This window comes from Humulus lupulus, chromosome 5 (genome assembly GCF_963169125.1).
Source record: "Humulus lupulus chromosome 5, drHumLupu1.1, whole genome shotgun sequence".
NCBI lineage: Eukaryota > Viridiplantae > Streptophyta > Magnoliopsida > Rosales > Cannabaceae > Humulus > Humulus lupulus.
In genome coordinates this window covers 122,182,369-122,194,133 of record NC_084797.1, presented here as the reverse complement: position 1 = coordinate 122,194,133, position 11,765 = coordinate 122,182,369, and the positions used below count along the sequence as shown (strand labels likewise).

Sequence of the window (11,765 nt, the reverse complement as noted above, 5' to 3'; positions counted from 1 at the left end):
TGAGTCTCATTGAAGACAAGAAGAAGAAGACTGAAATTGAGGCAAAGGCACACAGTGCCATTCTTCTCAGTCTTGGAGATGAAGTTTTGAGGGAGGTTGCTGATGAAGAAAAGGCTCTCGGGCTGTGGAACAAACTATCATCAATCTACATGAAGAAGTCTCTTGCTAACAAGTTGTATCTAAAGAAGAAATTGTACACACTACGGATGGATGAAACCAGAGAATTGAGGAAGCACCTAGACGATTTCAATAAGATCATACTTGATCTTAACAATCTTGGAGTCAAGATAGATGAAGAAGACCAAGCTATTATACTGTTAAGCTCACTGCCAAAGATCTATGAGAATTTTGTGGACACAATCTTGTATGGGTAGGATACACTCACGATGTCAGAAGTGAAGGCTGCATTGAACTCAAAAGAGATTCAGAAGAAAGGAGATGAAAAGGGGAACATCAATGGTGAGGGACTCCTCGTTGTTTCAAGGAAATTTCAGAAGAAAGAATATAAAGGAGGACAAAACAAATTGAGTGGATTCAAGACTACTCAATTCAAGTCAGATTCAAAGAATCAATACAGTGGTACAGGTCTTAGAGGAAGCACTGGAAAACAATGTTTTTATTGCAAGAAAGAAGGTCACTTCAGGGATGAGTGCTTGGCACTAAAAGCAAAACTGAAGAGGGAAGGTCAGTTTAATAAGCATAAGAACTCAGGAGAGGCTGACATTGCAGATGGACAGGAGTATGTCGATGTTTTAGTAGCTGCAAGTTCAGATTCTGGAGATGAATGGATACTGGACTCAGGGTGTTCTTTCCACATGACACCTAACAAAGACTTGTTTGAGTCTTTTTCAGAAGAATATAGTGGCACAGTGATCTTGGGGAATAAAAAAACGTGTGACATTAAGGGAATTGGTTCAGTTGTGATAAAGAATCATGAAAACAGTTTGAAGGCTCTGAAGGAAGTGAGATATGTGCCCGAGCTTAAGAGGAACCTACTGTCAATTGGCATGTTTGACAAGGCAGGATATTCAGTGAAGATAGATGATGGAGCAATGAGGATAAGTAGAGGAGCAGAAGTATTAATTAAAGGCCATCTCAACAATGGTCTTTACATACTAGATGGAGATTCAGTTACAGGTTGTGCAGCACCAGCAATAAATCATGAAAGTCAGAACAAGACAAAGTTATGGCATCTTAGGCTCGGACATATAAGCCAAAGAGGTTTGGAAGAACTAGATAAGCAGGGGTTGTTCAAGGACAAATTAAAGGACAAGCTGGAATTTTGTGATGAATGTGTTCTTGGGAAGGCTTGCAAGATAAAATTTGGTAAAGGTGAGCACAATACCACTGAAAAACTGGCCTATGTTCATTCAAATTTGTGGGGACCATCAAGAGTTGCAACAATGGGAGGATCAACCTATTTCATGAGCATAATTGATGATTTCAGCAGGAAGGTATGGGTTTATCTACTGAAAAGTAAAGATCAGGCTCTTGAAACTTTTTCAAACTGGAAGAGGTTGCTGGAAAATCAATCTGGGAACAAAGTTAAGGTACTGAGAACAGATAATGGTCTTGAGTATTGCTCAAATGAGTTCAACCAGTTTTGTGAGAAAGAAGGGATACTTAGGCATAAAACTGTGGTTAAAAATCCACAACAAAATGGGGTGGCCGAGAGGATGAATCACACACTGATTGAGAAGGTGAGATGCCTATTACTTGGAGCTGGATTAGAGAGGCCATTTTGGGGAGAAGCACTTATGACAGCTTGTTACTTAGTTAATAGATGTCCTTCAGTAGCAAATGAGTTTAAAACTCCTCAAGAAAAGTGGTCAGGAAAGCAACCAAATCTTGATCACCTAAGAGTGTTTGGTTGCACAACTTTTGTGCATATTAGACAAGATAAATTGCAAGCCAGGGCACTGAGATGTATGTTTTTGGGGTATCCAGATGGAGTGAAGGGATATAAACTCTGGTGTCTTGAAGCAGGACACAAAAGGTGTATAATCAGTAGAGATGTTGTGTTCAAGGAGGAAGAAATGGCTATGAGACCAAAAGAAATCAATACTCAAGACAATCAGGAAGATAATGTAAATGTACAAATTGAGGTGGATCAGTCAGTTAACTCTCTTAACCATCCAAAAGCAGAAGAAACAACTCAAGAAGAAGAAGACAGGAGTGATCTGATAAATTATCAATTAGCCCGAGACAGACAAAGAAGGGAGATTAAGCCTCCAAGTCGATTTGGCTATGCAGAGTTCATTGCATATGCACTTATTGCAGCTGAAGAAGTAGAGAGTAGGGAACCAGCCAGTTATGAAGAAGCTGTCAGTGGGAAGGAATCTGTTGAGTGGTTAAAAGCAATAGAAGAGGAAAAACAGTCATTGATGAAGAATGACACTTGGTGTCTGGTTAGAAAACCTGCTGGCCAGAAGCTGATCACCTGCAAGTGGATATTTAAGAAGAAGGATGGTATACCAGGAGTTGAACAAGGAAAGTATAAGGCCAGGTTGGTGGCAAAAGGTTTCACTCAACAGGAAGGAGTTGATTTCAACGAAATCTTCTCACCAGTAGTTAAGCAGACCTCAATAAGGATAATGATGACAAAGGCTGTAGAGCTTGGACTGATCATTGACCAAATGGATGTCAGAACAGCTTTCTTACATGGTGAATTGGAGGAGAAAGTTTATATGCATATACCTGAAGGCTTTGAGAAGAAGGAACCTGACATTGTTTGTTTATTAAAGAAGTCACTGTATGGACTTAAGCAGGCTCCGAGACAATGGAACCAGAAATTTGACTCTTTCATGATGAGGATCGGGTTCAATAAGAGCAGGTATGATTCATGCATTTATTTTGATGACCATATCTATCTGTTGCTTTATGTAGATGACATCCTGATCTTTGGAAAGGAAAGATAAAAAATAAATGAGGTAAAACAGAAGCTTAGTGGTGAATTTGAGATGAAGGATCTTGGAGAAGCAAAAAGGATCCTTGGCATTGATATAAAGAGACCAAAACTGAATGTAATCACTCTATCACAGAGAGATTACTTGGAGAAACTACTGTGTAAATTTGGTATGAATAATTGCAAAGAAGTATCAACTCCTCTTGCACAACACTTCAAATTATCAACATACCAATCTCCAACAACAGATGAAGAAAGAGCCATGATGAACAAGATACCCTATGCTAATTGTGTAGGGAGTCTAATGTACTCTATGGTATGTACTCGACCGGATCTAGCTCATGCTATGAGTGTGGTTAGCAGATATGTTTCAGATCCTGGAAGTGAACATTGGGAGGCAGTCAAGTGGATAATGAGGTATTTAAAGGGAACTCTGAACACAGGACTAATATTCAGCAATGAAAGACAGTACAAAGAAGAAGTTTCAGGATTTGTTGACTCAGATTTTGCAGCAAATCTTGACACAAGAAGAAGTTGCACTGGTTATGTTTTTACTGTTCTAGGAGGTTGCATCAGCTGGAAGTCAAACCTACAAAAAGTGGTAGCACTGTCCTCTACTGAAGCAGAGTATATGGCTGCAACTGAGGCCATGAAAGAAGCTTTGTGGTTAAAAGGTTTGACAAATGAACTCGGATTTAATTAAGAAGATATTACTCTATATTGTGATAATCAAAGTGCCTTGCATCTCATGAAAAATCCAATGTTTCATGAGAGATCAAAGCACATTGATATAAAACTGCATTTTATCCGAGATATTGTACTCTCAAAGAAGGTGAAAGTTCAGAAAATCAGTACTCATGACAATCCTGCAGATGTGTTTACAAAGAGTGTATGCAGAGACAAATTTTGCCACTGTCTGAATCTCCTAAATATTCAAGAGTGCTAAGGACATCAGCATTTGTCACTTAATGAACTAATTCAGGTGGATATGTTGTGAGAATTAGCTCATTAATGTGACATGGACAACTATCATTGGCCAATACTCTAAGTGGCTCGGTCAACATAAAAGTCAGCTCCTAATCCAACCTTATAAATACCATCAGAAATAACAGAAACTCATCTTTGGAAAACCGAGAATATAGAAGTCAAGAAGAACCAGAAGAAAGTGTACTTCTTGAGTGAGGAGGGGTGTAAACAGAATCCATGTGTGTCTGATCATGGTATTCTCAGTGTGAGGTTTATGTAATTTTCGACTTTGATTTGTGGAGAAGGAGCATGTAACTATATTCATTGTATAGTTACTTTGATCAATAAAGAGGCTGCCATTTTCATTATCAAGCTGAGTTCATTTTATTTTTGTCATAATTCAGGCTTATGATTTTGATGATTATACTGTCTTGCTGTTGAATGTTTAAGTGTTTTTGGTGATTGATTATACTCGGGGTCACTTCTACAGATATAAACTCTAAAATGTTGTAGTGTGTGTGAATTCCTTTTGAATCTTGACGTGGGTTTGGAGATCCAGTAAAATTCTGATGTTAATCGATGAGTTTGATTATGATTTGTAGGTTTTCTTTTGTTTTGTTTTAATAAATGATATTATTTAATCAATTGTTTTTTTTTACTTTTTAATATTTTTTTCAAATAAATATAAAGTGGTTTTAAAATAAATATTAAATTTCATAATATGTGATTGTGAGTTGACATTTAATGACTATAGACATCTCTAATAAAGTATTATAAAAGTTGTACATTGCTATATTTTAGCATAGGGTAATAATTGCGCCAAATTTAGTCCACACACAATAAATGTTACCCTTTTTATTTACTATTTTGTCATTAATTAATACAATTTCTTAATAATTAAAAGTTTTTTTAAACTTTTATTTATTTAAATAAATCTCTGTATATTTTCAATAAAAATTAAATAATTTTGTTAACTTTTGGAGTTAATTTACTTTTTTGTGTATGTGAGCACAATTGTAAATATTGAGTCAAATATAGCATTAACTTATTTATCTTTTTGCCAAATTTGACACAAAATTTACCCCACCCATGAGAGATGGTCCAAAATGCAATAAATTAATATGTAACATTAGGGGTTTTGTTTTGAAAAAAAATTGAGTGTTTAAGTACAACGTTTTCTTAAGATTATAGGGGCGAAATATTTTTTTTGAAACAAATAAATATTTCCTTTGGAAAATAAAATAAATAATACTGTAAAACTGAAGAAAATAATATATGAAATTACAGCTTATTCAAGATAAGTAAATGGGCATATCCAACCGATGACATTAAACACGGCTCTAACTTCAAAAAATTCAAATTCGGTTATCTAATATTCAACTATGAAACATCAATATTGATGTAACATTATTAAAATGACACATATATTCCTCTATACAATTGATAATTACATATATATATATATATAAATATCCTTTATCAAATATATTAATTTAATTATTCTTTTATTAATTTTTGTTAGTTTTAAAATATACACCAACATTATAAGAATAAATGAAAAATTACACAACATAAAAATTAATATATTTTTGGGAATACAGTATTTTAAACATAATTTTTAACAAATTAGATAATTATTATTTATAGTTTTTTTTTTATATTAAATGTAATATTTATTTATTTTTAAAAATGTAATGTTTAATTTTCATAATGTAGCTATTTAAGTTAAGTCCATTATTAATTTTTCATCTTTTTTTATTGATATAAACTTACTTAATTATATATATTAATGCTAATATATAAGATTATTAGTAGTTAAATTACTAATTGATGATTAAAAAGAATTAAAAAAATGAAAAATTTTATGAAGTAAAAATTGAAGTAGTGATTGGAGATAAAATAGTAATTTGAAGTTGAAAGAATAAAAAAAATGAAATTAAAGTAAATTTAAAATGTAGTGATTATAGATGACCTTAAATATTATTTCGCTCTTGAGTCGTGAGCTTCATCATTGTCATTTAAAATTAGTTCTATACATTGTTACCCCCTAATAGTATTAATAAATTTTCACTAATAATGGATGAGTATTTGGTAAACAATCTTACGTTTATATTTATTAAAAAAAAAGTTAATTAAAAAACGCAATATAACAATTAATGAAAGGGTAATAATATACGGTTACCTAATCATTAAAATTTTGGGCCAGGTGTTCTCTAATTCTATGTATACTTTTAGTATTTTGAACATTGAAATTGTCTTATTTGTTCGATCATGTGAGTGAATGATACAAAGGGTATGAAAAACAAAATTGGGAGTTGTTACAAGTTTCTCGCATTCTCTTATCGATAATCCACTCGAAACCAAATTGAATGCTTGCAAAAATAGTAAAAAAAATACTCTGTTCATATCACTTAGTTTTATATGATTTTATACAGAAATTAATATGTTAAAAAAATCAATCAAGCCAGTAGAAAGTTATTAGTCAACTTCATATTAACCTTTTATGCTACTTTGTCTAGAAAAGCTCACTACATTTCTTATCCTCAAATAACTTTTCGCTGTATGGTTGGCTACATATGTCCTCTAAAGCAAATACCACCTATATCACACCCTTTCACCTCATACTATCAATAAATTTAAACATACATACATATTTAAAGAACAAACTTATTATTATTATTATGGTTATTTGGGCTTTCCTTCTCATTCATTGTGAAAGTGACATATATTAGTTTTTGTAAAGTGTATGTATGCTTCCCTAATTGGATTTAAGTTTGTCTTTCTTACCTCATGCTGAAAGGAATAACCATGTGAGGTGCTGCAGCTAGTCAAATATAGTCATGCTAATATCTCCCTAAGCTCTCCACCGTCGGATGGTTCTTCAAGCCATGCAGTTAATATAAAAGTGTCCACCATCCAATGGTCATTAAATTACAAATATATTTATTTATTTATTTTCTGTTGCAAAAGAAACCATTAGATCATCATTACATGCAATATCGTCACCGTGAAATTTGAGATTTAGAGGAATTACCCAAATTTCGCCAAATATTACGTGCCGTTGTATTTGAACGATGTGGACAAGCACGTGGAGACTGGATTTACTAATAACCGTCCGATGTTCAACGTGCGGATTGGATTTAACTTCAACGGCCTACAACCACCATTAGCGGCAACATTAACGAACCAATTTCGCTTTCGTTGAAAAAATATAAAACTAAAAACCGCAAATCTTGTATTTTTATAACCTGAAAATAGGGGTCTTTGTGCAGTGACTTGAGATATACCAAAATCTGAAATTTGTAGGTTGAAAATACTACACTGGGCCCACCCACCAAGTTGGGAAAAAAATTATTTATAATTGATATATAACTGATTTGAGAGTATACCAACTATACCCAATTTCATATATTTCTATAATTTAAAGAAAAATGTAGAGAATGGAAAATAGTATTAGAATTTTTAGTAACCTGAAAATGAGGACATAGCAAAGCACGCCGTCCTACAAAACGTATATTCTTTTATATATGTATTGAATATTAATGAAGATATAGTTCTTCAGCCAATTTCAAAAGTTTTTGGGCACATTTTTAATAGTATTATATATAGCAGATGTAGCAGATGTTTATGGCTAGTCCGTTTTCAAAAGAAATTCTACGTGACATATCAGATTAATTAACTTGAAATAAACAAAATTAATTGCATCCCATTGCGTACGTGAAGGGAATTCTTTCTATAAATTTGGAAAACTAATTCAAATTCCCTCTTACCATAAATTATCAACAATTAATAAATACACACAAAAAGAATGGTTTTTTAATCTAAAACACGTGGCAACAAATAGCTCGATGCATTTGAATGGCATGCCCTTCTAAAATGGAAAACTAATACGCACAAAATAATAAAAATTTAATGCATTTTTTTTTACAAATTGAATAGATGTTTTTGCTTTATAAATAAAAATGTATATTTTATTATCTTTTAACCTTGTTCGGAGAAAAGTTTAAAAAAAATCACTTTTTCGGATGGACATTTTTTTGCCCGAATAAATGTAAAATCATCTTTCTTAAGATCGTATAGTTGAAAAATAGGACTTTAAGATAATTTTATTATTTAATTAAATTGGTGTCTATTTAATTATATATGCAATTTTTTCTTCAAAATTCCGCGTCATTGTTCAACTTAAAAATATAAGGAAAAAAAATTGATGCTGATATATTAATTGACACCGTTATTAGAGAATAATTTAAATGATAATTAATATATGATTTTTTTTATACAATTTTACAATATTTTATGATTTTGTGTTTAGTACTTTTCAACTTTAGTACATTAATTCATTTTTGAGTTTTTGTGAATCCGAAATAATTATTTTTTAATACAGTTTGTTTTTATTCAACAAACACATGTATACGATTTTTTATGATTCTGTAAGTATTACTTTCTATTTTAATATACTATAACTGTGTCCCAAAGATGATGAATGGTTGGCTGAGTTATTGTGTATCCGGAGAAGTGATTTTTTTATTTATTTTTTTGTTTTGAATCTACAAACAAGGTTTTGTTTTTTTTTTTTTACAAAATCTCCAATATGTATAGAACACGTGTCCTACTTATATTGGTGGACTGGGAACGGGACAACCTTCTACTCCTTCTATAAATACCAACCGCTCATGCTATCAAAGTCATCAATACAACAATTACAAATACATGCACTTTAGAAAACAACAATTGTTTGTCTAAGAAAAAAAAAAGTGTATATTTTCGAAATGGCTCTAGTTTATCATCATCATGTGTTATCATTCTTCATTCTAATAGCCTCCCTTTCTCTACTCCCCAACCCTAGCTCTTGCTTCAACCCCAAGCTTCTCAATGTCTCCATGAAAGTTGATCAGTCCAGCTCCAGCTGGGCCGCCGCTGGTGCAACTTGGTACGGTAGCCCCAACGGTGCCGGGAGTGACGGTACGTGTATACAATCAGTAACCATGCACTACCATTTAATGAACTCATATAACTGACCAATATATATATATATATATATTTACTTTAAACACATTTTGGTACCATGTGTTAACTAATGACAATGATATAATATGACTCAGGGGGTGCCTGCGGCTATGGAGGAGCTGTAGAACAATCGTTCTCTTCATTGATCTCAGCCGGAGGCCCTTCTTTGTACAAATCTGGTAAAGGTTGTGGTGTGTGTTATCAGGTGAAATGCACATCAAGTGTGGATAAAGCTTGTTCGGGAAATCCAGTGACAGTTGTCATAACAGATGAGTGCCCTGGCTGTACCAATGAACCTGTTCATTTTGATTTGAGTGGTACTGCTTTTGGTGATATGGCTACTTCTGGTCAGGCTGATCAGCTACGCAATGCTGGAGTACTTCAAATTCAATACAAAAGGTATGTCAAAATTCTAATTATTGAGAGACTTAAGTGCAACAAAATTAGAAAAGAACTCTTACCTACATTGATTAGGTCAAGTCTTTCATTGACAATATTTACAGAATTTCTGTACAATATCATGCAGCATGTCTTTTAATGTTTCTTTATTTGGGTCTGCGTCTAAGAATTTTTGTGTATATAAAGTATTTTATTAGATCAATTGCAAAAATAAAATAAAATAAGTCTTTCATTAGACCAATTAGAGCTCGAGAAATTATTCTTTTCTATATTCAAGTATCTTAGGGTTTTATCTTTCTATGTTTATACGTACCTGCAATATATTATATATGATATAAATTAAACTATTTATTTCTTATTTTTTATGTCACTATCACATTTTTTAAAGATTTTATTTCATTAATACTGATTAAAGTTTTTTTTGGGTTCTACTATAGTGTTGAGTGCAACTTTCCAGGAAAGACCATAACATTCACAGTGGATTCAGGGTCGAACGCACAATATTTTGCATCTTTAATCGAATTCGAAGATGGACCAGGTGAACTTGGGGCCGTTGATCTGAAACAGACACTTGGCCAAGACTCATGGGTTCCCATGCAACAATCTTGGGGCGCTGTTTGGAAACTCAACTCTGGCTCGGCCTTAAAGGCTCCATTCTCCATTCGTCTCACCTCAGGAAGCCAGACCATTGTGGCCAACAATGTCATCCCGGCTGGTTGGAAGCCTGGCCAGACTTATAGATCCCTTGTTAATTTCGCAACTTAAACTATTAACCAAAAGTTTATTATTTACAATGAAATTATTGCTGAAGTTAGCTTAATTAAGTACCCTAAGTCAACTTATAACGAGACTTGGAGGTTTGTCTTCATGCAAAATATTAATATTAATATATATGAATATTAATAAAGTTTATCAATTATAGCTCTCCTTTGTGGAAATATATGTTATGCCTTCATTTTTCTTGGCCATAATCGTTTTTTAGAATATATTACATTATCATGAGATCTCTTTGGTAGATCCTGTTAACAATATCAAATTAATTAATTTTAAGCGAAATGTCAAGTATATGCCAATCGAGGCGTTTTCGTTTTTATTTTAACTCCCACGTTTTATAAATACATGACTTTTATGCATTTATTTTACAATATTTCAACTCTATACATACATTTAATGTCACGACCCGAGCCGAGCCCTAGGCCGTGGAAAATTTGTAATTTAATTTATATTAAATCATACTATAATTATAAGTTAAAATGATGAAATAACTCATATAATTATATATAAAAATATTAGTAATAAAAGTATGATTATTTATCATTTTACATAAAACAATAATATTCTCACAATTATGTAATCACCAAATAGTTAAATTTAATAAGTCATACACACCCAAAATAATACTTAGCATCCACCATTCCTCATCCCTAACTATTTCATAGCTCATTCAGATATACCGATCATTAGATTCGAAGTTGAATACATATATAATGCTCAAAAGATAAGACAATGACACGAAATAGAAATAGGCTAAACACATTGGCTCCATCGATAATTCATCTTTTCCACGTTCGCGTCACTAGGCTCCTGGAATGGGAGAGATAGGGGTGAGCTTATAAAGCCCAGTAGGAAAATAACTAATAACATAGGACCCAAAAGTTTAATACAACCCCTGCATAATTAGCTTTGAAAACAAAACATACATCATCATGTATAAACCAAAATAGAGAAACCACAAATAATCATAAGAGCATAGCTACAAGTGCACATCACACCGTCCACCAGATCCCTAGTTCCCGTTACCCACCATAGAAAATCCGACATCTTAAACTGGGTAGCGGACCTGATAACCACCACAAGGGGGAGGCTCAGAACACTTCCTGTATACAGATGCTAGGTATTTACACCTACAGGTGAGTGGACACCTGATCTACCTATGATGACACAGAGACTAGGTCGTGAAACAACAACGTGCACCAATCATGATCACGATGGCTCTCATCGGTATAACCAAATGCAGGTAAACATGAAAAGAAAGAAACATATTCCCTTTATATTCTAGAAAATTGGGCAGCATAACACTACATTTGAATAAACCCAAAAATCATAACCTGCATAAATAAGTGAACAAAAATATATATTTGACACTCAGTGCCCTCAGAACAGATCAGAAAACATGCAGGTTAAGTTTTTCAATTTTTCAAACATCTTATAAATATCAAAATTGGAATATGTTGAATGCAATTTAATACGAATAAAATAAGTCCAATAGTCTAGTTGAGTCCCTACCTCTTTAGAATTTAATCTGAGCCCAAAGTGACGCTCCTAAGCTTAACGATGTTCTTAGAATGATTTAGTCCGATTTTTATATCACATTTTTCCTACGTGCACCAAATGAGCAAACGATTATCATCACAACATTCCTTATTCCAAATCATTTCCAATGACATATAATATGACCATATTTAAAATTTCAAGTTCCGGAACCTCA

At 32.9% G+C, this 11,765-nt stretch overlaps 2 protein-coding genes across 2 annotated transcripts; both read left to right on the top strand.

Moving 5' to 3' along the window:
- The first annotated feature begins 2,960 nt into the window (after window positions 1-2,960).
- On the top strand, window positions 2,961-3,608 carry LOC133779436 (secreted RxLR effector protein 161-like). Its single transcript, XM_062219396.1, has one exon. The coding sequence runs from the start codon at window positions 2,961-2,963 to the stop codon at window positions 3,606-3,608; it is 648 nt and encodes a 215-aa protein (XP_062075380.1).
- A 4,707-nt stretch (window positions 3,609-8,315) lies between these two features.
- LOC133780590 (expansin-B15-like) lies at window positions 8,316-10,182 on the top strand. The gene is made up of 3 exons (XM_062220240.1): window positions 8,316-8,833; window positions 8,974-9,277; window positions 9,715-10,182. Exons 1-3 carry the CDS (start codon window positions 8,641-8,643, stop codon window positions 10,040-10,042), a joined length of 825 nt encoding a protein of 274 aa, XP_062076224.1. The 5' UTR covers window positions 8,316-8,640; the 3' UTR covers window positions 10,043-10,182.
- The last annotated feature ends 1,583 nt before the right edge of the window (window positions 10,183-11,765 follow it).

What these genes read in the sequence shown, in the direction of transcription:
- LOC133779436 (XM_062219396.1), top strand. Translation starts at nt 2,961, where the DNA reads ATGAAGGATCTTGGAGAAGCAAAAAGGATCCTTGGCATTGATATAAAG.
- LOC133780590 (XM_062220240.1), top strand. Translation starts at nt 8,641, where the DNA reads ATGGCTCTAGTTTATCATCATCATGTGTTATCATTCTTCATTCTAATA. An exon ending in CAACGGTGCCGGGAGTGACG is followed by an intron (nt 8,834 to 8,973) that starts GTACGTGTATAC and finishes AATATGACTCAG; the next exon opens with GGGGTGCCTGCGGCTATGGA. An exon ending in CTTCAAATTCAATACAAAAG is followed by an intron (nt 9,278 to 9,714) that starts GTATGTCAAAAT and finishes GTTCTACTATAG; the next exon opens with TGTTGAGTGCAACTTTCCAG.